This window comes from Trachemys scripta, chromosome 5 (assembly GCF_013100865.1).
Source record: "Trachemys scripta elegans isolate TJP31775 chromosome 5, CAS_Tse_1.0, whole genome shotgun sequence".
Taxonomy (NCBI): Eukaryota; Metazoa; Chordata; order Testudines; family Emydidae; genus Trachemys; species Trachemys scripta.
Window position 1 is genome coordinate 131,966,479 of NC_048302.1, and position 27,585 is coordinate 131,994,063.

At 50.9% G+C, this 27,585-nt stretch overlaps 1 protein-coding gene across 1 annotated transcript; it reads right to left on the reverse strand.

Moving 5' to 3' along the window:
- Positions 1–27,288, reverse strand: MAVS (mitochondrial antiviral signaling protein). Its single transcript, XM_034772456.1, has 7 exons — positions 26,977–27,288; positions 14,171–14,300; positions 11,889–12,063; positions 9,459–9,745; positions 7,576–8,605; positions 4,994–5,331; positions 1–2,942 (listed from the first exon to the last, which is right to left on the reverse strand). Exons 2-7 carry the CDS (start codon positions 14,285–14,287, stop codon positions 2,103–2,105), a joined length of 2,787 nt encoding a protein of 928 aa, XP_034628347.1. The 5' UTR covers positions 14,288–14,300; positions 26,977–27,288; the 3' UTR covers positions 1–2,102.
- Between the last annotated feature and the right edge of the window lie 297 nt (positions 27,289–27,585).

Here is a 27,585-nt window from a genome sequence, read left to right on the forward strand (position 1 = left end):
GCTCCCCACAGCCACGGAAGCTCCAGGCCCTTTAAATCCTGACCCCAGCCTGGCAGCCTCTGCAACTTCCTCAAAATTCCACTGAAGCCAAAGCCTGAGCCCCACCACTTGTAACTTAGCTTCGCAGGCTCCGGGCAATTGCCCTGTTTGCTACCCCTTAACGCTGGCCCTGTATACATAGCCATGATTTATTGTTTATGTCCCATATCCTGCCCGTGACTTTCAATAAAATACCCTTGCCAAAATCGTGGCCCTAACCATTAGCAAAACTACTGAGACAATGCAACAGGAGAAGGAGCAAACCTCATCCTTGCTGGAGCAGTGAAGCTGGAAAGACATTCTCTGTTCCTTGAATCCTGCTGGAGAGTTGCTTCAATTGACCCACAGCCCCAGTTACATACATTACCATCACCACGATGGTGGCTGAGCTCTCTCAAACTACTTAATTCCCACCCCCTATTTCCACTTAAAGCCTGATTCTACAGTAGAACTATGCCCCGACAATTTGGAGGCCTAGCACTGCAATAGGCAACGCCTGCATTTGCATGTAATCCCATGCTCTGATTAAAGCTATGCAGCATGACAGGTATGGGAAATGTATGCTCAGAGGAGAAGGGAAACCACAAGATTAGTGGTGTCCTCGGCAGGCATGGGGAGAGAATTTAGTGCTAGTGAAAGGTGACAGTCAATTTGACCTCTCTACTTAGTCACAGAACAGATACAGCATGGAAGCGGCAGTGCAAACTTCCCCACCTGCCTCAAACCTGGAGAGACCCCCCGTAGGCATACAGAATGGTAATTTAACCTCCAGGGTCCATTTTAAACCTGGGACTGCCACCTGTGGGACCAGCTGTGGGATTTTTGTAACTTGGTTACTTGCTGAGCAGGAGATCTTCAGACCCTGCTCATTTCACACAGGGCACTGAAAAGGCATTAGATGTTAACAACCAAGTTACTGATCTGGTCTGGATTCAAGCCAGTGAGGTATACGCTAAGGGTGAAATCACCCCAGTGCATAGGGCCTAGTTGCCAATGAGATTTGACTGGCAAAAACAGGCCTCATGCTAGCCCTCCATGAGTGTAGGGTGACCAGATGACAGGAAGAAAATATCGGGACGGGGGGGCTCGTGCCGGCTGAGCAGGAGAGAGAGAAAAAAAAAAAGCTAAGTGCTGCTGGCGAAGCAAATATCGGGACAAAGTGCGCCCCGATCAAAGATCAGTCGGGACGCGGGACAAACACTTAAATATCGGGACGGTCCCGATTTTATCGGGACGTCTGGTCACCCTACGTGAGTGAATAGTTGTACCAGCAGCACAGCCATTCAACTCAGTGACAGCAGAGGATCCTGAATTGTGGTCCCAGTCAGTCATACACAAACACAGGGCAAGAAGGAAGGGGAGAGTGAACACAAACCCAATCACGAGGCCTGGCTGGAGGAGAAAGCCAGAAGAGCCCTCAATGGACCACGTTTGAATTCAAGGTAGTATCCCTGGTCAAGTACCTGCACAGGAGCTAGTGCCCAGCCCCTCTCCATGCACCAGCATTTTAAAGTTGGGCAAAACCTAGCAGCAGACTCCAGCTGCGCTTTCTTGATGTTCATACACTTCAGATTCTGCAAGGAAATGAAACTCCTTCTCTCAGAGCGGTCAGTAGGAATCCTGTGATTCACAGGACAACATGCTCTCTCTTGTAGAAAGCCTCCACCTGTCTCTTTGGTACCCCCCGCTTCCAGTGCACCGGCCCACAGACAGGTGTGGATAATGAGCATCTGCGGAAGGGGTTGCGAATTTCACTGTCTCAAGTAAGGGTCCATCAGCGACGGCTTGCATGGGAAGTTGAGGTGCAGCAGGAGAAGGAAAGTATATGAGAAGGCAACTGGTGACAACAAGGATGGAGAAGAGCACAAGGGGGTCAGGCATCTGAGGCCTCATGCCTCATTTCCAAAAAAGACTGAATAGTGCATTCGAAATTCCACCCTCCAGACTAGCCTTAAGTATGCCAGTTAAAATTCCTACGTAAGAGAAAGCTAAGCATGAAGTTTACTGTTGACTTTGTGGCTGAACGAAGTGATGCTCTACAATCTCTCCACCCTGCTCGACTCCTATTTCCGCAGATGCTTATAGAATAGGAAAGCCACAACAGAAGTGAAAGCAGCAACGGCAGCTGGCAGTATATAGTCCTTCAAGGGAAAAGATGTCCCATCCCGGTCTCGCCTTGGCCGGTTATCGTTCTGGGGGGAACTTCCTGGAGGGGCTTCTGAATTCCAAGGTGAGTCGGAATATCCGGAGAGCCTCCTGAGGGAGCCAGTGCTGGCTGGAGATGGGTTTTCGTAGGCGTTGGCTACATCCCGCAGGCAGGGAGCCTCCCCCAGATCAGCGCTAGTATACTCAACCACATGGACTTCGTGAGTTCCCACAGCTGTGCTATCCCAGGTGCTGCTGTTCTCTGGCGGAAGGCAGGCTCTGCTGGTTTTGGTACCCTCGTCTCTTCTTGGGCCATTGCTGGCAGCCCAAGGTTGGGGGCGGTGGTCAGAGCGAGAGGAGTAGTGATTCTCTTCAGGCTGATTCCTCTGGGCTCTGCTGGAGCTGGAACAGGCACTGCTGGATTCGCTTATCATTAGGGGATTGCTGTCCGGAGAGCACTCGCTGCTGAGGACGAAGCGATCAGACCTCCCAGAATATTGGACATTGGTCTCGGGTGACTCTGGCTGCCTCGTGGCTGGCTCCTCCACGCCTCCAGTGGAGATTAGCACGCCTGGCTTGCTGAGCACCACCTCTTCATCCGGCTCACTGTAGAACACTTGGCAGCCCCCACGGGGGCCTGGCAAGGCGTTTTGGGTCTCCCACCCTGCCTCCCTTGCGGTGGTGCCAGCTGGGCTCCCAGGGATCCCTGGGCTGGTTCGGGTCACACTTGGAGCAGGGGGCTTTGGCGCTCGATTTGCCTTCAAGAGACAACAACAGGGACTAGTTAGACACAAACTGAAGCATGTCACTGGAAGCACTGATGGCACCCACCTCCTGCTTCGGGGCCGAGTGCTGCAAACCCAGCTTCAGTCTGCCCCCAGGCTAACAGCCATCCCTCCCAACACTGCATGGCTCAGAAGGAGGGGTTGTAGCCAATGTTCCCTTTAATGTTTTCCATCCATGTGCGGAATACATTTTGTTATGTGCACTGAGGTATGTGTGGATCTGTGCCACCAGTAGAAACAAAAATCTTAGATAAAATATATATATTTAAAAAGTTACCGTAGGGATAGTTACTCCAGCCAGGACAGGTTAGGCATTATAGAACTCTCTACTCAAAGAATTACATTTAAGTCTAAGAGAAATAAAAATCATGAAATGCATAGACCAGTCAAAACACTAAAATAACACACTTTGAAAGAATAAAATTACAGAGAATATATGTGCATTGCAGGAAGTACCAATAATAAAAGTATGTGTTGGGAACTGAGTGTGAAAGAGACTGTGTGTGTGTGTGTGTGTGTGTGTGAAATGGTGTGTGTGACAGTGTGTTTGACACAGAGACTGTGTGTGAGAGATAGTGTGTGACATAGCGTGTGTGCGCATGTGACACAGAGACTGTGTGTGTGTGTGTGTGTGTGTGTGTGTGTGTGTGTGTGTGTGTGTGTGTGTGTGTGTGTGTGTGTGTGNGTGTGTGTGTGTGTGTGTGTGTGTGTGTGTGTGTGTGTGTGTGTGTGAGAGTGAGAGACAGAGAGAGAGAGATAGTGTGTATGCTGGCTACTGGGGAAAGCCAGGCACTGTCTCTTTAAGACACTCACTGAACACTCTGAGGCCTCCTGAGCCAGGCTGTCCCCTCTGCCCTGCTCTGCGGAGATTGGGTACGGGGGCTGGGGACACCCTGTCATCAGCATCCTCCTCCCCCCCCATCCCACCCTCGCTCTGCGCAGCCAGCAGGAGGGTCCCAGGAGCAGCTGCAGGATGGAGCAAGGTGGGGGGAGGGGCACCTGAACACAGGCTGCCGGCTGTGCCCGCTCTGCTAATCAGCTGGGCGGCATTTGAATCTCTCCTGCGCGGTCGCCCAAGTGCGCAGCTTACAGGGAACATAGGTCGTAGCTAGCTCCCCTCGGCTGAGGGACGGGGAGAGGAGTTATCAGGGCTCTGGAGGACCCTTTGGGCTGGGGAGGGAGAGGAAAAGGTGGAAGAAGGGTAGATAAACTGCGGGGAGGGGGGGAACTGAGCCACTAGCCGCTAAAACGAGCACGAGGCTGGAGGGACTGATTTACAAACAAAGGGGAGAAGAGTTAACGGGCAGCTTGGCTGGGGCAAATCTCCACTTCCCTTGTGTCTTGCCCCATGGCAGCCACACCAACGGCTGCAATCGGGGCCACTTCCAAGCGTAGACAAGGCCCTGGGGACAGCCAGGAGGGAGGTTCAACACCTGATCCAACAAACATTTACAAACTGTAACCACCAAGGTGGGAGGGGAAGTATTCAGTGCAATGCGCAGGAATCTAACCAGGAAGGTTGGGATGAAGTTAAGAAGATGAAATTCCAGGCTGTCGAAGGGGAAGCTTCCTAACGGTGAGATCTACCTGCCAAGGAAAATGGGGGAGGCCCCATCATTTTGGACACAGAAGACTGTACAAGCCACTAGAGTATGCAATCTTGTTTACTCCCCTATGCCAAGGGATAGACTAGGTGACCTACAAAACAGGCCTTGCCAATCTTTGGGGTATGAGAGTCTTTCCACCGACTTCAGTGGGCTTTGGCTCAAGCCCTTCATAGCTACAATTACGGACTGTGCTGCCCGATTCTACCATTAGAACCTCACTCAGTTTAAACAAAGCTCTGGGACGGGGCAAGGAGAATGGAGAGAAAAAACCTGCAGAAAGGGTCCAGGTTAAAGGAGTTTGTTTGGCAGTTTCTCTGAAAGGCTACGGTTCTGCGGGAGACAGTAGCTCGGGCAGCACAAGACCATTTGGGGGCGTTGTGTACAACAGGATCAAGGTGAACACATGTGACAACCTACATTCTCCTTTGGCATGGAGGTGCTGCTGCTGTCTGTGTCTCTCGTTGGCAGTTCGCGCTCTTGGACGGGAGATTTCAGCTCACCCAGGTCGCTGTTGAATGCTGGCCCTGACGGGTCAGAAGGCAATCTAGGCGAACTAGGTGGAATCACAGCAGTAGAGGAGAAGTCACTAAGGTCAGAGAATTCCACAGCAGGCCTGGCATTGGAGAGCTTGAGAACTCCAGTCGTACTGGGATAGATGGGGGAACCGGTTGGAAGAACGTTGCTGGGCCCAGGAGTTGAAGCTGGATGTAGCACGTGAGCTGCAGAAGCTGGAATCTGGACTTTGCTTTGAGGATCTGGAGGGGAACAAGGCACAATGTGTATTAATCAGGATGTGGGAAATGAATGGGAATTGTAAGCTCCTTCCCCCCCATACACACAATATTTCACTATTAACAATGGGAAAGTCCCAGTTCAAGGGAGGGGGTAGTCTCCACGGTAGGAGGAGTCTCTCTTATCTGGTGCCTCTTTATGAAGCCATGTTTCTTGGTTTCCTTGTACAGGGGGGGAAATGTTATACCTGCTCCAAACAAAAAGGGAGGGGAGGAGGTCATTCTGCATTAGGACTGCCAGACACGAAGTGCATTGTTAACAAACCATGTGTGCAACAGGGGTCTGAGCCAAAGGGCCCTGATGTCAATGGAAAGACGCCCCCCAGTGACTTCAGAGAGCTTTGGAGCAGGTCCATGAAAGAGACCGGGAGTGTGACTGTGGGGCACAGGGTGATGGGTTTAACGCGGAGGTTCTCGAGTCTGAATTACTGGAAAGCGGACAACATGGGGCTGCAGCTTCAGCCATTCAGAAACCCCAGCACAAAGGTAGAGTAGCCACCTTACCCCTGTGCCCCGCAATTCTACATGTGGGATTCAACCTCATTTGAGGTTCTCAAACTTCACTGCACCATGACCCCCTTCTAACAACAAAAATTACTACAGGACCCCAGGAGAGGGGACCGAAGCCTAAGCCCGCCCAAGCCCCGCCACCCTAGGGGGACAAAGTCCAAGCCCTCAGGTTTGGGCTTTGGCCCTGGGCCCCAGCAAGTCTAAGCCAGCCCTGGTGACCCCATTAAAATTGGGGTCACGACCCACTTTGGGGTCCTGACCCACAGTTTGAGAACCGCTGGTCTAATGAGAGACACTAAGGAATGGACTCAGGTCAGGCATTTAGTAACCTCCATTGTACTACAATCTGAGCTCAGAGGTTTGGTCAATTCCAGGTAGACAGGTAACTGGAAATGCTACACAGCATCCTCGGTAACATCCGTCTGCTGCCAACACCATGCACAGCCCCACCCTTCACACCCCATCCCTCTCCCCGTCCTCCCACTGAAAGGTAGTAAGGGCTCCAGCTTATAGTTCTCTTTTCTACCTCCCACGTTGATGAAGCTCGCTGGCTCCCAAACTCATCTCTCTAGTACCTTCAGGCGCCGAGCAAGGTGTTTGGCCCTCGGCCTGGACCACAGGGAGCAGCTGGATTGACCAGAGTGCTGTGGGGCTCTCTCTTGGTTCTGTCTCTCACAGCGCTCTGGTGCGTAACACAACTCTACAACCTGGACCTACTGCTGGGGAGAGTCTTTGTAAAGAAGTCAGCTGGGCTGGTACAGATAGCAACAGTCACATTCACTCTCTTGTTACAACCAGCATCTCCACTTTGCAGGGGTTCATGGGGAGCCATTTTCTGGTTTTGGTTCATGGGAGGTCGACACCTCCCTCTACTCCGAGTTCAAACCCAAATCGAAACTCAGTCCAAGACAGCCAAGTTTGGCTTGGTCTCAGGTGGCATCACCACATTTGGCCTGTTTTTCCCTGGCAGCGCAGGTTGGCAAACCTATTGACAAACTGGGCCCAAGTCTCAGGTGTGTAACTAGGCCAAGAGACTGTCCCTCAGTTTTGGGTGTACATCTGTTTCCTACAGGGAAATTGTACTAACAGGTTACTTTTGCCTGGGGCCCAGGCACTGGGGGGAGGAGGACTGTGAATTCAGAGACACCATGGGAGGGACCCTCTCTTGACACAGGCAAAGTCTGGTTTTAGCCTTCTGGGTGGGGCAACAGGAAACTCCAGAACTAGCAAGGTGGTCAGCCCCATTCCTCCCTCCCCTGCTAGCACATCGCTGGGAAACCAGTGGCGGCTTTGTGCTTCAAAACGCACATGGTGCTGCCTCCTTCCCCAAGCCTGGCACAGCCTTGGCCCCACCACAGCATTGATGAGCTGTGAGGAATCCAGCTTTGGCCGCTCTTAGCCAGCGAGTGGGCCAGCCAGTTTCACGTGGAGGGGAGTGGTACAATACCAAGAACAGCCTTGCATTGATTTGGATGCACCTCTAAGTGTACCTCCCCGCCCCCAACAAATTCTGCTTGGGGGTAGGAGAAGCCAGTGGCATACGGACACTGCAATTCCCACTGCAGCTGGAAGCCAGTGCAATTTTGATCACAGGTTTCAATGGCCCCAACTCATCCCCGGTGTTGAAGATGCTGCCCCCTTTGCAGCAGGACCAGACTAAAATGCCCCTGTGTGAATACTGATGGGGAAAGCTCTTACCCCTGCTGTTTGCTGGTCCACTGGCAACTCCCGGGGTATCTGCTAGGCACCCTTCCAACCGTCCACCACAGTGGGAATTGATGCTGCTACCTGGGTTCTGCTCAGGAATCCCCTGGGAAGGTCCAGTGGAGGGGCCTGAAGCCAGTTTTTCAGAGGAACTGGCCGAGTGTGTTGTGCCGAGATGTAATGCTCCCAAATCACGAGCAGTCGCATCCTCACTGAGGTCCATTGGGATTGTGCTTGTTGTCTGAGAGGCAGGCACTGATCCGATTGCAGAACTAGAGTCAGCCCTTCCTTTGATGGCTCCCACATCACCATAACTGCATGTGCTTTGTGCAGAATCTCTGATTTGGTGTAGGGGAAACGCATCCCTCTCTCCACCATGGTCTCTCTGTCCCTGGGCACGTTTCTGCTCTGCATCAAACTGGGTCTGCAGGAGGAGAGGGTCATGAACATCCACCATGCTGCTCGTCAGGTTCCCATTCTCGTAACCCTGCAAAGCCTGAATCTTCTGTTCCCGGAGCGAATCTCCAGCCTGCTGCCTATCCCCGTGGACAGCTCTGTTGGCACCGGAAGCCAGGGGAGAGCACTCAAAAGAAGAATAGTAAACCTCTTCTGGCTGGTTCATGAAATCCTCTGGGCTAGGAGCGGCGGCCGGCTCCCCTCTCTGAACAGGCTCTCCAGGCACGGATGCCTTTCTGCTGTTCCCAACGTTCAGGTGATTCATGTTCCCAAAATACCCACCACTCACACAGACCGGATGCTGCTGGCGGCCGGCCCAGTCCTGACTCTGTCCTCTTGGGTCGGGTACTGGTCTGCCTGGCTGAGCCACTTCCACCTCTCCTCTGGGCATCCCCCCACAAGCCAGGTGTCCCGCTGGTGATCCAGGAGATAAATGGACTGCTGCTGGGGCCAGACCATCTCCATGGTTACTGCCTTCCTGTGATGCCCTGAGATCAGCTAGTGCTGCGTTCCCAGCGGGTTGGAAACTCGGAGCTTCCCTCCATGGGGTCAGGGCATCTTCTGTAACCTGACAGGAAAACCGAGATGTGTTTAGACCATAAGAGAATTATTCTCTGGGCCCAAATTGGGACGGGGGCTCCCTCGTGCGAGGCGCTGGACAGACAGACCCCCAGGCCTTGTTTTGACCCAAGTGTTCTGAAGGAGACGGAGCCCTGGTGTCCAAACTCCTCTCTCCACAGCGCTGCCTCTATCCCTAAGCCCCGGTTGACAGGCAGGGCCCCTTGGAGGGGGTGTTTTACCCTGGTCGCTGAACTCCGGAGAGAAGCAAGGACCGAATGGACATGGAGACTAGCTTTCTTCCTCAGCCTTGGAGGGAGTCGCTCTGGGTTCCCCCCCGCCTCGAGGCCTGTGGGAATTAGAGGGTGACAATCCAGCACTTCCCTAGCACCGAGATCGCCTTTTAACCAGAGGGAATCGCCGTGTGCCGGGGCATGCAGAATGGAACAGCTACATCCGGAGAGAGAACGTGACTGACAGGGTACCCGGCACATGCTGCAGCCACTTCTCCATGGCTGGAGCGATGGCAGCACCAGCCGGAGAGAGAGAGAAGCAAAGGTGGGGATCAGGCAGCTGGCTGTAACAGCCTGAATCTCTGGACCATGTGCACCAGGCTGAGGCGCATCTGCTTTGGATGGAACGGGAGCAGTGCAGGACCCAGGGATGCTGGCACTGTGCCACCTGAGTGCTCCCGCACCCTGCGGGGCAGCTAGATCTGGCTGCTTCTAGCCCCTTTGAGCGGTCAGAACAGCGCAGGGGGGCTGGGACACAGGCAGGAACTCGGCCAAGTTTTGAGAGTCAGGTTCTTGTCAACCAAACCCAAGAGATCTGGCACCACAGGACACTCTCAGAGACCAACAAACCTTTTGCTTTGCCATCGGCTCCATTTCTTGCACAGGAATATTGTAGTCTCCCAGGTCGTGGCAGCTTTCCGCTCCTGACGGATTCGTCTGGAGAGGCAGGGGTGTGCCAGGCCCTGGGAGACTTGCTGGCTGCCTAGGCAACGGAGGCGTGTGGGGATTGTTCGCAAAGGTGGGGCCAGCGCACCGAGGATCAGGATTAGCAGTCGGTGGTGGCATCGGAGAGCAAACGGACGCGTAGCTGGGCAGAGAGTTATGCACCGCAGGAAGTGGTGCCTTGCTCCGAGGACCTACAGGAAGAGTGAGCACAGAATATTTGAATTGATCGGCAATATGGGAGATGGGGAGTACTGGCAGGGGTTGACTTTAGCACTGGAGTGGGAAGCATTCTGTCTAGTCAGAGGGAAACCAGGCACCACCAACAAAGGTACCGTCACTCAGAGGGAGAGAGCAGTTTTCACTCTCTGTGGCTCATTTAACCCCCCAGCCCTCAGCTGAGACAGTCAATGAACAGTTGTTGTCACTGTGACAGCACTTCCTGTGAAATGGATACGTCCCCTAGCAACCAGGCTGAGACCCCACCTCATCTCACCTAGGCTACGGAGCATTTATATCTGTTTGGCACACCAAGCCCTGGCTCATTACAAAAAGATACAAGTTCAAATACAATCTATACACAGGGCAGGGCACAGATCACCTCCAGAGAAACCAAGAACTACTGACCTCCTGCAGAATCCTCTCCCAACTCAGCCTCCACCCCCTCGCTGATCAGCCAGGCGCCGCTCCAGGTGAGCAGATGAGGAGAGGGGCTTGCAGCGTCCCCTGAAGCTCAAAGCCAGGCTGTAGCACAGGTGGATTCCAGAAGGTGACCTTATTGCCACCAGACCTCTCCCATTTGTCCCTGGAAGGGACCATTAGCTTGAGCACCAGAGCCAAGCATGCCAGGACAGACAGGATCCTGTGCTGAACCCCTTTGCCTTCATGAGGTCCCATTCTACCACGCCACTCATCCAAGGTGGACTTGCTAGTATGTGAAGGGCCCACGGTCCATATTTTCTATGTGGATGATGCTCAGGGTTCTCTCCCCATCTTACCCAACCCACTGGTGTGTGGCAGTGGCATTTACCCCATGCCTAGCAGAGACGGAAGCTTGGACAAGGCTAAGAGTTAGCCCATGAGCAAGCGCTCGTAGGTTGGCCGAGGCAGTCACAAGACCTGGTGAGGTTTATTGCTGCTCCCTGCACTGAGTGTGTTTGCCGGATGTTTGTGACACCAATCTGCAAGTTGGAAGGAAAAGTCACAACCTACTTGAAGGGGGGCCAGACCTCACTACAGTTATGCAGGTCTCTGTCACCTCGCGTCTAAATTACTGCAAAGCGGACAACATGGGGCTGCAGCTTCAGCTATTCAGAAACCCCAGCACAAAGGTAGAGTAGCCACCTTACCCCTGTACCCCGCAATTCTACATGTGGGATTCAATCTCAGTGATTTGGGTGCCGGCTTCCCGCCCCTCTCCTTGGGCGGTGCCACTGCAGATGAGATCAACTGAGCAGCTGGGGCCAGCAGCCCGTAGGTTTTAACCAGGGGAAGGGGCAGATGCTGTTTCTGAGGAGAAGCCCTCAGCTTTGGAACCTGCTAGCACAGCCAGGACCTGCTGACTTCCAGAGCAGATGCATCACCAAGCTTTCAAGAAGGAGGTGGATCGGGAGAGGGGTAAGTGGGTGAAAGGCTGGGGTTAATTTATTAACCCTGCGGGCAGGAGGGATGGAGGAGTCAGGCTTTGTTACTGGTGCTGGTCTCTACAATTGATTGGAGTTGTATATTTAAAACATACACCCTCCTAATGACAGCAGTGATCGCTCCAAAGAGAGACTTCCAGGAAATGGGAAAGAAACAGTATTGTTTCAATGGAGGAAGGATTGCCCAGTGGTTAGAACATAAGACCAGCCATACTGGGTCAGACCAAAGGTCCATCTAGCCCAGCATCTTCCGACAGTGGCCAATGCCAGGAGCTTCAGAGGGAATGAACAGAACAGGTAATCATCAAGTGATCCTCCCCTGTCGCCCATTCCCAGCACTAGCCTGGGTCTTGGGAGCCCAGAGTTCAAATCCCAGCTCGGCCACAGACTGCCAGTGTGACCTGGGCAAGTCACTTAGGGCCAGATCCTCAGAGGTGTTTATTTGATTTCAATGGGAGTTTGGTGCTGAAACCGGCTTCGGTGCTTTCGCAAATCCCACGAGGTGTCTACTGGCAGCTTTAGGCCCCTCTGACAACCTGGCCCCCCTCTACCTAGAGGATAACAGGCCTGCCCTACCTCACAGTCAAGACTGTGAGGTGTTGAGATACCGTGGTGATGCTCAAGAGAGCCCCAGGGCCGAGCAGTTAAGGGAGCGCAGCAGGTACTAAGGGACAGGTACTGCAAGGCAACTTACAGACTTGGTGAGCATCGTACTTGCGCTGAACCCTGTCTGCGAGATCATGGTGCCTATTCTTCCTGAGTGCCTCAATGAGCTCCTTCACCCAGCCACTCCTGCATTTCAAGTAGTCGAAGAGCTTCCACACGGCGTGCTCGTTCCCTTTCCTGTCGTCGTAGGCTTCGATCTCTTCCTAAAAATCAGCAGGGAGAGAACACTGAGAAAGGGGCCGGCTAGGGGGCGTTTCATCAGTCCCAGCAGGAGTCAGACAAAGCTCTCGGCAGCTCAGCACCTGGGGTCCCGCTGAGACAGAGGAATTTAGCCAGGAGTCAGCTGGCAGGGCTGCTCAGGGCGAGATGAAGCTCCGGGGAGGCGAGGCTCCGTCATGAAGTCGCGGCGCAGTTTGGCAGAGTTCTGTGTTGTGCACTAGGAGGTGGCCCCGTGGTCAAGCAGCAAAGGGAATTGCAAGGCAGGATGGTAACACGTCTGCGCAGAGGCAGGACAAGCAGGGATGCCGCAGGGCAGGAGTGGGGAGCTCGGAAAGGAGGGATGCCAGAGCAGGAGGGCTGGAAGCAGTTACAGCTCACACAACCTTGAGCACTCTCTATGCTGTAGCCTACACCCCACCTCCCTATCGGGAGGACTGCAGCCAGCAGGAGCTCTGGACGTTGGAGAAGGCTGGAGAGCAGCAGGAGCAGAGGGAGGAGGGAACAGAGTAAGGAAGGGGGGGGGCAGGAAGGGGCACTATTTTTCAAACCCTGCTGTACGGCTCTCCCTTTACCTTTCAAGGTTTTTGGGGTGGGGGGGGAGGGGAAGCTAAGGAGGGGGAGGGGATCAGTGACTGAGGTTCAGCTGCCCGCCTGCTAGTCAGAATAGAGCCGTGCATGCCAAGACCATAGTCTCCATGAACTGCAGTGGCCACAGGCTGTCCCTGAGATGCAGACAGAGAGCCCAGGCTGCAGAAAGCAGCGTCCTGCTCTAACTAGACAGAGACTTCCTGAGCAGCAGCAGCTATAGACTTAGCTGCCACAAAACACTCCCACACCTAGTGGTTTTCTCCCTCTTTCTTACCACACACAGAGCTCAAGCCAAGAATTCTTCTTTACTGGCAGCACAATCCACACACAGAGAGAGAGAGAGAGACAGACTCCTTAAAAACAAGACAGACTTCTCAGGTGTCCTGCCCAGGACAGGGGCGTTTCATGCTGGGGTTGGAACTGGACATGGCAGGAGTGTCCACGGCTGCTCCAGTGACAGATTGCTGGGTAACATAATGTCATCTCTGTGTCTCCCGTCCCCACCCCTCTTCACTTTTCAGTATTAAAAAAAATATATCTGAGACTGTATTGTGCTCCCTCCTAGTTACGATTCTGGCATCAGTGTCCCACTGGCTGCATGGCTACTCCCTTCTGGGTTTGGACTGGGCTTTATGCCTCCCAGTATCCACCTCTAGTTTGCAGCCACCAATTCTGTATCTGGCAAGAGACTGCCTTAGTTTTGCACATCACCCTGTGATGAGGGACCTGGAAGTGTAACCCACTGGCCAGCATGCATTATGTGTCCCGTCTCTGTGCCTGCACCATACAGGGTGTGAGCCTAGTTCCATGAGAGACTTGATTCTTTAGCTCAAGCTGTAGCAGTTCATGCTTCTAGCTCTGGAGGTTACAAGTTCGATCTCCAGCCTGTCAGGGTTGATAGTTCTGACCAGGAATCTAGAGCAGTTTAGCTTGTTGTTTTCTATTTGTTCTTCCCAACTATTCGTACACTGGTGTTCTAAGCTTTGATCTAGCACAGTGTTTCCCAAACTTGGGATGACGCTTGTGTAGGGAAAGCCTGTGGCGGGCCGGGCCGATTTGTTTACCTGCCGCGTCCGCAGGTTCGGCCGATCGCAGCTCCCACTCGCTGTGGTTCGCTGCTCCAGGCCAATGGGAGCTGTTGGAAGTGGTGCGGGCCGAGGGACGTACTGGCCGTCACTTCCCGCAGCTCCCATTGGCCTGGAGCAGCGAACCGCAGCCAGTGGGAGCCGCGATCGGCCGGACCTGCGGACGCGGCAGGTACACAAACCGGCCTGGCCCGCCAGGGGCTTTCCCTACACAAGCGGCGTCCCAAGTTTAGGAAACTGATCTAGCCCATTGAGCATTTTTCAGTTTTGGGTGAAGCTGTTGGTTCCGCGAGACAGGAGGTTAGAGCTGTGGAGGGATGATATCTACTGTCACCCCAGCCCCTTTCCCACACATGTGCACCTGAACTAGCAAGGCAGGTTCAAAGAAAACCGAGTTAAAGAATAAAGAAAGAATTACCCTGTCTGCATCAGAGAGACACGGCAGATAGCGAATCAGCTGGAGCACCCGGATGTGATGGAATTCGGACATATATTCCCTAATGTACTCATAAACCTTGTCCTCAGCAAACCCCATCTTTGCTTCGCACCTAGGAGAGAGAAGATCAATTCAGCAAAAAAAAAAAAAAAAAAAAAACAGCTGTTGTTATTAGTTAACTTTTATATTGCAGGTTGGCCCACTGTGCAAGGCACTGTACAAACACAGGAAAAACAGATGGTCCCTACCAAAAAGAGCTTACAGTCTCATAATAATAATAATTGGAGCTGCTCAGAAAATTTTTATTGAAAAAAAATCCTCTGAAAAACTGAAAACTTTTTCTATTAAAACTGTGCATCTGACACAGGGATCGGCAACCTTTGGCACACGGCTTGTCAGGGAAAGCCCCTGGCGGGCCGGTTTGTTTACCTGCCGCGTCCGCAGGTTCGGCCAATCGCAGCTCCCACTGGTTGCGGTTCACCGCTCTAGGCCAATGGGGGCTGCAGGAAGCGTGGCCAGCACATCCCTCGGCTTGCGTGTGCATTGCTTGATTTTTCTATTGCAGGTTTGTTTGGTTTTTTTGGGGGGGGGGGGGGGGAGATATCATTTGAGGTTTGCTCTGTTTTAAAAAGGGCAGGACACAAATGTTTAGCATCTGACATCTTCTTCACACGCTTTTTCACAGCAACTACAGCACTTTGAGCAGGGGTGAGCTCTTGTCTGAATTACTGCAGAAAGCTGAAACTCCATTTCCTGTTACTAAGCAACTCCTTTGATCAGAACTACTGATGAGTCGAAGCTACTTGCTTTTCTTTCATCACAACGTGGCGATGTACACACTACAGCTTAAGTTGACATAAATTATGTCCCTCAAGGGTGTGAATTAGCTACTCTCATCATTTATGACGACGCAAGTGCAGGTGTGGACAGTGCTATGTCCACGGCAGAGCTTCTCCCGCCAACATAGCTACCATCACTCGCGTGCAGGAGGAAGGGGGTGGGGTGGGGGGGGAAATGCAGGCCTGCCTGTAAAGGCCTGTACTTTAGAATTTAGGTGTATTTTTATCATTTAGCTAGTTATAGAATAGAGGTATAAAACAAAGAATCAAAATCACAGTCCGCCTGTGTCTGGGCCTTCTCTCACTAGGATAGTCTGAGGCCTTGTTCTTTGGCTAAGGCCTTTGGCTAAGTAGCAGGGGCAGCCATAAAACTGGGAAGTGTACGGTCACATCCTCCCATTCCAAACCAGCCACACTGAAATAAGGTGCTATTGGGCTGTTAGGAAGATGATCCTGTCCTGATAGTGCCCATCACAACCAGATAAAGTAAGAGATCTTAAGATGGTTAAAGAAAACGTGGTTTGATAGCATCCTGTCTGGCAAGAAGTCACCTATCAATGGTTGTGGTTTCCTGGATCCCAATAGGATCAATGGTTGTGGTTGTGAAACCCTCATTTCTGTATTGTTTTATCTTTATGGCCCCCACTTTTCTATTGTTAACCTGTCTGGTGCTTTCATTTTTGTTAGCTGGATAATGAATTTTGCTAGATGTAAGTTAATTAGGGTAGTGGGATATAATTGGTTAGAGAATTATGTTACACTATGTTAGGATTGGTTAGTTACATTTCAGTAAAATGACTGGTTAAGGTATAGCTGAGAATATTACTATATAAACTGGGGTCAAACAGGAAGTGGGTGGGAAAATTGGAATCATGCTTGCTGGAAATTAACCCCAATAAACATTCCATTGTCTGCACTTCGGACTTCTGGTCTTTTGCAGCTTGCTGTCTGCGTGACAAGAACTAGGGAAGTGGGAGGGTGGAGGGAAAGCCCTCTAACAGGGGGTTGGAGTAATTAAGTAATTAGAGCAGCTACATTAGAGTTTACATCTGTAAACTTTAGTGTAGCCATAGCTTCAGTCCTACCATTCAGGACACAGGCAAGGAGCATGCAGCGTGATTACATTGCCCCAATGCTGCTGCTTAGGATCTGTCTACACTACTGCTTATGTTGGCAAAACCCAAGGATGTGAATATTCCACCCCCCTCAGAGATGTTACACTGACATAAGCGCTAGTGTGCCCAGCACTATGTTGGCGGAGACAGAGCTTCTGCTGCTCGTGGGGGTGATTTTATTATGCTGTCATAACTATAAAGGGAAGGGTAACAGCCCTCCTGTGTACAGTATTATAAAATCCCTCCTGGCCAGAGACTCCAAAATCCTTTCACCTGTAAAGGGTTAAGAAGCTCAGGTAACCTGGCTGACACCTGACCCAAAGGACCAATAAGGGGACAAGATACTTTCAAATCTTGGTGGGGGGAAAGCTTTTGTTTGTGCTCTTTGTTTTTGGGGAGAGTTTGCTCTTGGGACTGAGAGGGACCAGACATCAATCCAGGCTCTCCAAATCTTTCTGAACAAGTCTCTCATATTTCAAACTTGTAAGTAAATAGCCAGGCAAGGCGTGTTAGTTTTATCTTTGTTTTCTCAACTTGTAAATGTACCTTTTACTAGGGTGTTTACCTCTGTTTGCTGTAACTTTGAACCTAAGGCTAGAGGGGGTTCCTCTGGGCTCTTTAAGTTTGATTACCCTGTAAAGTTATTTTCCATCCTGATTTTACAGAGATTATTTTTACCTTTTTCTTTAATTAAAAGCCTTCTTTTTAAGAACCTGATGGATCTAAAAACAAGGAAAAATCAAAGGGGGTTGGATCTTGATCCACCAGGAGTTGGTGGGAGGAAGGAGGGGGAATGGTTAATTTCTCCTTGTTTTAAGATCCAAAGGGGTCTGGATCTGTACTCACCAGGGAATTGGTGAAGAGTCTCTCAAGGCTACCCAGGGAAGGGAATTAGCACATTGGGAGCGGTGGCAGCGGACCAGATCTAAGCTGGTATTTAAGCTTAGACGTTTTCAGGCAGGGCCCCACATCTGTACCCTAAAGTTCAGAGTGGGGAAGGAGCCTTGACATGGTGGCAGAGCAGTGGGATCATTTTAAACCAAAAGCCAGTAAGATGTTTTTTTCTCCTTTCTAGCTGCTTGGAAAGCAGAGCTGAAGGCAGATGCATATCTTATCTATCCTTACCTGAATGCAGAGGTGTTAAGTTTTTTTAACAAGGGTCTTTGTTAAGAGAAGGGTTCAAGTAGTGAGCAATCAGCTGGTAAAAGGAATTTACAAGCTGAGTTGTTTTTTTTCCTTTCTACCTCTCGGGAATAGCTAGTTAGAAAGTCTCTGTTACCTAAGCAGCCCTGAGCCGAATCCATCCCAGTTTCAGTGAACTGCAGAGGGGTGTGGCCCAGCACAAGAAAACAGGAAAAGGACTACCAGTGAAGCAGCTAACAAACTAGAACTGGCCAGACTAGAAGCAGAAGAAAATGAAAGGAAACATCAGAGACTGCTCCAATTAAAAAAAACTCGAGAAAGAAGCTGATGAGAGAGCTATGGAGCAGAGAGAAAAAGAGATGGAGGAGAGGGAAAAAGAGAGGAAGCATGAACTGGAATTAGCAAGGGCTAGGCAGAATAATCCAGCCAACCCTAGCAACCCCTCTCCGGGTACCGCTTCCCATCCCAGAAAATTCCCCACCTACAAGGCAGGCGATGATACTGAGGCCTTCTTAGAAAATTTTGAAAGGGCCTGCCTGGGGTACAGCATCACTCCAGACCAGTACATGGTAGAGCTGAGGCCGCAGCTCAGTGGACCCTTAGCAGAGGTGGCGGCTGAAATGCCTAAGGAACACATGAATAGTTATGAACTTTTTAAAAACAAGGCCAGAATCAGAATGGGGTTAACACCCGAGCATACCCGTCGGCGGTTCAGAGCCCTAAGGTGGAAACCAGACGTGTCATTTAACCGACATGCCTACCACATTGGGAAAAATTGGGAGGCCTGGGTATCAGGAGCAAATGTTAAATCTCTGGAAGATCTGTTTTTCCTAGTGAAAATGGAGCAGTTCTTAGAGGAAACAGAAAGGTACATCCTAGATGGGAAGCCCAAAACTGTAACCGAGGCAGGGGAGATTGGAGCCAAATGGATGGAGGTGGCAGAAAAGAAAAAAACTAGTAGCAGTTGGAGCGAATATCAGAAGGGGCAACCCAAAACCAAACCTTACCACAGGGGACAACCCAAGGCCCCACCTACATCCCAAGGGAAACCCCAGGCGCCTTCTCACCCCACCACACCAGTCTCCACCAACCAACATCGCCCCTGTGATACCTTAGCAGGGCGATGTTTTAAATGTAATGAACTGGGACATATAAAGGCCCACTGCCCCAAGAACCCCAACCGATTACAGTTCATTACACCCCAATCACACCAAAGATCCCTAGGCCCAGATGTCTCTCAAATACCCTCGGAGCGAAGGGAAACCTTGAGAGTGGGCGGAAAGAAGGTTATCGCTTGGAGGGACGCTGGGGCACAAGTGTCGACTATCCACCAATCCCTAGTGGACCCCAAACTCATCAACCCAGAGGCTACAGTGACAATTCAACCCTTCGTGTCACAGTCTGTAACCTTGCCTACAGCCAAGTTGCATGTCCAGTACAAGGGCTGGTCAGGAATGTGGACTTTTGCAGTCTATGACAATTATCCCATCCCCATGCTGCTGGGGGAAGACTTGACCAACCATATGAAGATAGCCAAGAGGGTGGGAATGGTCACCCACAGCCAGGCTAAGCAAGCTTTCACCCCCATCCCTGTTCCTGAGCCGTCCACCGGTGCCCCGTCTGTGTTACCAGAGACCCAGACAGAGGTGGTGGAACCGGATCCCCTGCCAACAACTGCAACAGCCGTAGTGGATCCAATCCCAGAGACCCAGCCAAAGCCAGTCCCAGAACTGGAACTGGCAACACAACCAGCACCAGAACCATTGCCAGCACTGAGTACAGCGTTTGCAAACCCGTCTACAACTCCAATGCCAGAGGGCACAAGCGAGCCTGAACTGGCAGAAGCAGCAGATAACCCTACCCAAGAGGCTCAGCCAGAGCCTGAAATACCACATAGTGCACCAGCGGACAGCAGTTCACAGTCAACGGAAACAGCCCCAGCACCTGCATCGCTTCCAGAGGGACCAAGCCCCAGTCCACAGTCCAAGGAGGAACTGATGTCTCCAGCATCAAGGGAACAGTTCCAGGCCGAGCAGGAAGCAGATGACAGCCTTCAGAAAGCTTAGGCGGCGGCGCGGAGCACCCCACCGCCTCTCAGCTCTTCTAACCGATCCTGGTTTGTTATAGAACAAGGACTTTTATACAAGGAGACTCTTTCTGGTGGGCACCAGGAAGACTGGCATCCTCAAAGACAGTTGGTAGTTCCCACTAAGTATCGGGTAAAGCTCTTGAGCTTAGCCCATGATCATCCCAGTGGCCATTCTGGGGTGAACAGAACCAAGGACCGGTTGGGGAAGTCCTTCCACTGGGAGGGAATGGGCAAGGACGTTGCTAATTATGTCCGGTCTTGTGAGGTGTGCCAACGAGTGGGAAAGCCCCAAGACCAGGTTAAAGCCCCTCTCCAGCCACTACCCATAATTGAGGTCCCATTTCAGCGAGTAGCTGTGGATATTCTGGGTCCTTTCCCAAAGAAGACACCCAGAGGAAAGCAGTACATACTGACTTTCATGGATTTTGCTACCCGATGGCCGGAAGCAGTACCCTTAAGCAACACCAGGGCTAAAAGTGTGTGCCAGGCATTAGCAGACATTTTTGCCAGGGTAGGTTGGCCCTCCGACATCCTTACAGATTCGGGAACTAATTTCCTGGCAGGGACCATGGAAAACCTGTGGGAAGCTCATGGGGTGAATCACTTGGTTGCCACCCCTTACCACCATCAAACCAATGGCCTGCTGGAGAGGTTTAATGGAACTTTGGGGGCCATATGTAAATTCGTAAATGAACACTCCAATGATTGGGACCTAGTGTTGCAGCAGTTGCTTTTTGCCTACAGGGCTGTACCACATCCCAGTTTACGGTTTTCACCATTTGAACTTGTGTATGGCCGCGAGGTTAAGGGGCCATTACAGTTGGTGAAGCAGCAATGGGAGGGGTTTATGCCTTCTCCAGGAACTAACATTCTAGACTTTGTAAGCAACCTACAAAGCACCTTCCGACACTCTCTAGCCCTTGCTAAAGAAAACCTAAAGGATGCTCAGGAAGAGCAAAAGGCCTGGTATGATAAACATTCCAGAGAATGGTCCTTCAAAGTAGGAAACCAAGTCATGGTCTTAAAGGCGCTCCAGGCCCATAAAATGGAAGCGTTGTGGGAAGGACCATTCGCGGTCCAGGAGCGCCTAGGAGCTGTTAACTATCTCATAGCATCCCCCACCTCCAACATAAATCCTAAGATATACCATGTTAATTCTCTTAAGCCCTTTTATTCCAGAGAATTAAAGGTTTTCCAGTTTACAGCCCAGGAAACAGATGACGCAGAGTGGCCTGAAGGAGTCTACTATAAAGGAAAAAGTGACGGTGGTGTGGAAGAGGTGAACCACTCCGCGACCCTTGGACGTCTGTAGCGGCAGCAGATCAAGGAGGTGTGCACTAGCTTTGCGCCAATGTTCTCAGCCACCCCAGGACGGACCGAACGGGCATACCACTCCATTGACACAGGTAATGCTCACCCTATTAGAACCCCACCCTACCGGGAGTCACCTCATGCCCAAACTGCTATAAAAAGGGAGATCCAGGACATGCTACAGATGGGTATAATCCCCCCTCTAATAGTGCATGGGCATCTCCAGTAGTTCTAGTTCCCAAACCAGATGGGGAAATATGCTTTTGCGTGGACTACCGTAAGCTAAATGCTGTAACTCGTCCTGACAACTATCCAAATGCCACGCACAGATGAGCTATTGGAGAAATTGGGACATGCCTAATTCATCTCTACCTTAGACTTAACCAAGGGGTACTGGCAAGTACCTCTAAATGAACCCGCCAAGGAAAGGTCAGCCTTCGTCACCCAGGCAGGGGTGTATGAATTCAATGGACTCCCTTTCGGAATGCGAAATGCAAAGACTTGTAGATGGTCTCCTAGCGGGATTGGGAGAATCTGCAGTTGCCTACCTCGATGATGTGGCCATTTTTTCTGATTCATGGGCAGAACACCTGGAGCACCTGGAAAAAGTCTTTGGGCGCATCAGGCAGGCAGGACTAACTGTTAAGGCTAAAAAGTGTCAAATAGGCCAAAACAGAATGACTTACCTGGGGCACCAGGTGGGTCAAGGAACTATAAATCCCCTACAGGCCAATGTGGATGCTATCCAAAAGTGGCCGGTTCCAAAGTCTAAGAAACAGGTCCAATCCTTCTTAGGCTTGGCCGGATATTATAGGCTATTTGTACCACACTACAGCCAAATCGCTGCCCCACTGACAGACCTAACCAGAAAGAAACAGCCAAATGCAGTTCAGTGGTCTGATGAGTGTCAAAAGGCGTTTAACCAGCTTAAGGCGACACTCATGTCTGACCCTGTGCTAAGTTTGACATGCCCCCCAAATCACAGATAGTGTTGAACAGCTGGTTCCACACTGGCTGTGATTTTTGACAAACCCAGACTTTGACAAACCATTCCTAGTAACCACAGATGCGTCCGAGCGGGGTGTGGGAGCAGTTTTAATGCAGGAAGGACCAGATCAAGAATTCCATCCTGTCGTGTTTCTCAGCAAGAAACTGTCTGAGAGGGAAAGCCACTGGTCAATCAGCGAAAAGGAATGCTACGCCATTGTGTACGCGCTGGAAAAGCTACACCCATACGTTTGGGGACGGCGTTTCCAACTACAAACCGACCATGCTGCGCTAACGTGGCTTCATACCGCCAAGGAGAATAACAAAAAACTTCTTTGGTGGCGTTTAGCTCTCCAAGATTTTGATTTTGAAATACAACACATTTCAGGAGCTTCTAACAAAGTGGCTGATGCACTCTCCCAGGAAAGTTTCCCAGAATCAACTGGTTAAAAATTGTTCTTGGAATGTGGGACATATTGTTAGTTTTTATATAATCAGTAGTATGTCTAAAGGTGCATGTGTCTTATTAACTCTGTTTTCTCCTAGAGCTCCAGGAAGAAATCACAGCCAGTGTGGAACCGGCTGTCCAACACTATCTGTGATTTGGGGGGGCGTGTCATAACTATAAAGGGCAGGGTAACAGCCCTCCTGTGTACAGTATTATAAAATCCCTCCTGGCCAGAGACTCCAAAATCCTTTCACCTGTAAAGGGTTAAGAAACTCAGGTAACCTGGCTGACACCTGACCCAAAGGACCAATAAGGGGACAAGATACTTTCAAATCTTGGTGGGGGGAAAGCTTTTGTTTGTGCTCTTTGTTTTGGGGGAGAGTTTGCTCTTGGAACTGAGAGGGACCAGACATCCATCCAGGCTCTCCAAATCTTTCTGAACAAGTCTCTCATATTTCAAACTTGTAAGTAAACAGCCAGGCAAGGCGAGTTAGTTTTATCTTTGTTTTCTCAACTTGTAAATGTACCTTTTACTAGGGTGTTTACCTCTGTTTGCTGTAACTTTGAACCTAAGGCTAGAGGGGGTTCCTCTGGGCTCTTTAAGTTTGATTACCCTGTAAAGTTATTTTCCATCCTGATTTTACAGAGATGATTTTTACCTTTTTCTTTAATTAAAAGCCTTCTTTTTAGGAAGCTGATTGATTTTTCCTTGTTTTTAGATCCAAGGGGGTTGGATCTGTACTCACCAGGGAATTGGTGAAGAGTCTCTCAAGGCTACCCAGGGACGGGAATTAGCACATTGGGAGTGGTGGCAGCGGACCAGATCTAAGCTGATAGTTAACCTTAGAAGTTTTCAGGCAGGCCCCCACATCTGTACCCTAAAGTTCAGAGTGGGGAAGGAGCCTTGACATATGCCAACAGGCGACCTCGCTCCCGTTGGCATAGAGCAGGGGTAGGCAACCTATGGCACGCGTGCCGAAGGCGGCACGTGAGCTGATTTTCAGTGGCACTCACACTGGCCGGGTCCTGGACAGCAGTCTGGGGGGGCTCTGCATTTTAATTTAATTTTAAATGAAGCTTCTTAAACGTTTTAAAAATCTTATTTACTTTACATGCAACAATAGTTTAGTTATATGTTATAGACTTATAGAAAGAGACCTTCTAAAAACATTAAAATGTATTTCTGGCACACTAAACCTTAAATCAGAGTGAATAAATGAAGACTCGGCACACCGCTTCTGAAAGGTTGCCGACCCCTGGCATAGAGTGTCTTCACCAGATGTGCTGCAGCTGTATCCGTGTAGCAGCCAGGAAGGAGTTAATAGATGGATGAGTCACTTCTTCAGCTGTGACTAACAGCTGGCATGGCTATGAACACTAAGGAAGCCCCTCACTACCAGACTGGAAGGAAGCTGCCTGAGGTGATAGAGCTCTGGGGAGTAACGCACATAAGACAATGCAGCTGTGTGAAAGGTGCCTCCAGACAAGCATCAGCAATAGATCCAAGCAGTCTGTAGCTACTTAATGCTGGGTCCCTGCCTGGAACACAGGGGGCAGGAAGGGAGATGTAAGCTTGGGAGTAAAGGAGCAGGGACTGCTGAGCCCAGACTGGGGGCGGAAAGCCTGATATAAGTTCGTTAGATTTAGGTTTTGTTTGGACTTTTTTGTTACCCTGAAAGGGGTGATGCTCCAAGTGACCGGGCTGAGTCACAAGGATGGACAGGTCACTGAGTGGCCCAAGCTATTGCTCGCAGGGGCTGACCAAGACAGAGGGACTATTAAGTCATGCCAGCCACCCCAAAGCACACTGACCGCTGACTGGACCTCCTACATTGTCCTTCACGTCTCCTCCGTTTTCCTTGACAGTCCTTTTAAGAGTAAAATATAAGTCTGCATGTGACTGTAACAGCACTTTGAGATACTGGATCTTAAACTGGAAACTTCGCTTTCAGGGCAAGACTTCCAGAGGGAGTCCTGGCAAAAGACAGGCAGAGAGCAACTAGTGTGCACAGCACACGCTCTCAGCCAGAAGGCTGCCTAGGGCAGGACTCAAACCCACAGCACCTGGGTGCCAATCAGAACAGGTCACCTCAAGGCTGGCTGCTAACACCCTGGACTCACAACAAAGCCCCTGTCCTGATGCATGTGCACAAGGGACTTTCTCTGACCTTAGGAAGAGTGCTGTGTCAGCTCCCCACCCCCAGCAGAAGCTGGTCTAATAAAAGATACTTCCTCACCCACCTTCTTTCGCTCTGGCTCAAGCCAGCTTAATTTTTTACCCAGAATAACTTTACAGATATTACTTCCTGAAAAGGGCAGGGAGTGCCAGTGCTCCCTGAGGTCAATCCCAAGTGGGTGATTTTAATTTGGGGAGGATCAGAGCCATAGTTTAAGTTGCAGGTGTGGGCAAAATAAGTTATGAGAACCATAATGTTCTGATATCACATGCTCTTTTTTTTTTTTTTTAAAGTGCATTGATTTATTTGTAGGGGTCCCTCTCACAGGAACCCCTTGCTCAAGGGTACGTATTGGAGGCAGTTACCCTATGCAGCTATGGCTCCACTACCATTTTAGTGCATTAGCATATCTGCTGAGCGGGAAATCACACTTGCAGCTCCGGTGCAGACATACTCATACTAAGACTACTTGCCCCAAAGCTTACAAGCTAAACAGACAAGACATAAAAACAAAGCATTGTCCCCATTCTTACAGATGGGGAAATGAGGCACAGAGAGAAAATGGGTAGGATTTTCAAGAGCACTTTAGTGATTTAGAAAGTCAATGGTACTTGGGCTCCTAAATCACTTATGAAAATCCCTCCCTAAGCAACATGCCCAAGAGGGGTTGTGGGTGAGCTGGAAATTGAATCTAGCGCTCTTAACCCCCAATCCAGTGCTTTATTCAAAGACCACCTTGTCCTGACTTTCATACACACTGTATCCCATGGTAATCTACACAGATGAACAAGAATTATAAAGTTAAAAGACACAAGTCTAGTGTAAGTGCTGTGCAGTCTGGCAACTCCTTAGTGTCTTTATAGGGTGACCAGACAGCAAGTGTGAAAAATCAGGATGGGGGTGGGGGATAATAGGAGCCTATATAAGAAAAAGACCCAAACATCGGGACTGTCCCTATACAATCGGGACATCTGGTCACCCTATGTCTTTAAGACATTCATGACTGTACAACTATTGTCAGTCTGGGTCAGTGCTTGCACTGAAGCATTCTAGGGAAATACAGGAGGCGGCCATGGCAACACAGAACCAATCGGTTGTAGTTTCACTTCCTGTTTTGAAACTACCAGGGGAACACAGGAAGGCAGACTGCAAGTGCTCTGATAGGAATTTGTCTGTGGCTTTGGGAGGTTTACACCCCATCTCTTATGGGATCTCTCTTGTCCACAAGAGGTCAGGATCACAGCCATGGATCTCTTTAAAAACATGGCACTCTAAGCACATGATGCTAGGGGACTGGTTCACTACTGACAGAGAGCACAATTCATTTGGCCCTTTTGCACCTCCTTTGCCAATGCAAAGGGGTTGTGAACAAAGCAACCCCTCCCATAAATAACACCTGTCCTGGGAGCCTCTCTACAAGGTACAGGATTGGCTCAGGCGACATTCTGGGATGTGTGGTCACAAGTGGGGACCAAGGCACCAGTTATTCCCTGCATGTCACAAAAGCTGTAGAACTCTGTACCTAGCCTACAATAGCGGTGAACGGGTCCCCAACAGCCCCAGAATCAAGGAGACCAGTCCTCTCCTCACTTCTTGAGTTGATCCAAGAATGAACTGAATTCAGCACCAGGAATGCAGAGTGTGCCTCACTTAATTCCCCAACACCATCTTGAGGTTTCCCTAATGTGCTCCAGTCCAGGATGGCCCAACCTAATGTGATCTGAGATCACAGCTTGAGGCTGTAATTCCTCAACAAACTCTCGCATAAAAGGGGAGTGGGCTTTCTGCCTAAAGAAGGGGCTAAATTTCCACAGATTTTTGCATCCGAGAGGGGGGGAAATCTCTGCAGATTCTCATTCTGCTGCTTCAAACCTGACTGCAACAATTCTGACACATGTAGGCCCCAATCCTGCAGGAACATAACTTTATTCAGAGTAGTTAACGGGACTAAAGACAAAGTTAAGGCTAAAAGAACAGGAGTACTTCTTCGGATGCATAAAGTTAAGGCTGTGCAAGTGTGTTTGTGGGAGTGTGGTGCAAGTGCAGCCAAGTCTTCCCAAGACATACACAGGGGTTTGTTGATAATTTGACACTTGCATCTATGACATCCAGTGCAGAGCAGTTATCTGACCTGCAAGGCAGGGCTTTGCAGTAACTATTTGCATAAGGCAACTACATTTATTACAAGCACTTCCTCGTTCAAGGGCAAGCTCCCACATCAATCCAGCAAATGACTAATCACAGCTGAAAGCCTATTTGGTCTACAAACTAGTAGCGAGTTTACCATCCTGGACCCGACAGGGCTCCGCATAATGCAAACAAGACCCAGTCAGATTATTTTATGTTCTTGTTAATTTCTCTGCTTGACCCAACTAACGCACTGCTCCACGGAGTCGCACTGAACGACCCCCAGCTTCCTTCAAACACCCGCTTAGCAGAGCAAACAAGCATTTTGCAGAACAAAGGGGGCCCACCAACTCCTTTCCGGGCTCCCTCCGTTAGCGGGGGCTGCTCCGAGCAGAGAGAAGTCATTTGCAAACCTAAGGGAGCATCTGAGGAACTACAGCGGCCGAGAAGCCAGCCCCCGCTGCAACATCCGGCCTCATCCAATACCACCCGGCTTCACGGGCAGGGAGAGGGCTCTGGGGCAGCGACCGGCGGGGCGCCGCCGTTCCTTACCTGCGGGCGGGCAGCAGAAGAGCCGAACAGGAGCACGAGACAGACAGACACACACACGCGCGCGCCGCCTCTCTCGCGCACTCCCGGGGAGCGTTCTAAGCCCGCCCTCTCCGGGCCCCGAGCTTCAGCCGCCCATTGGCCGCTCTGCCTCGCTCCGGACGTCCATCAAGCGCTTGTGTTGGCCGGGGCAGCAGGTGGCTTGCAGCGTTTCCGTCGGAGACGGGGGCCCGGGGAGCTGGCCTGGCCGGGCCCCCAGTGGCTGTGCAAAGGGGCGGGAGGAGCAAAGCAAAAGCAGGGCGGCTTGGTGCAGGGAATACACAGGGGGTGGAGGTGCGAAGCGGGTGCTTGGGCGCTGGCGCAGGGCCCCGAGGAGGGATGATGTATCGCGTGTGTAGGGATGGGCTGTGTGGTCTGGTCCTGCCTCGGCTTTTTTCTCTCCCCAGGCGCCCTGGCTGGCTAAGCAGCCGAGCTGGGGAAACCCCGCCCGGCCGCTCTTATCCAGCTCTCGGAGGCAATGGAAATTCCCATCAGAGGGAAGTTTCCGGTTCCCGGAAGCCTCAGGGGGTAGCCGTGTGAGTCTGTATCTACAAAAACAACAAGGAGTCTGGT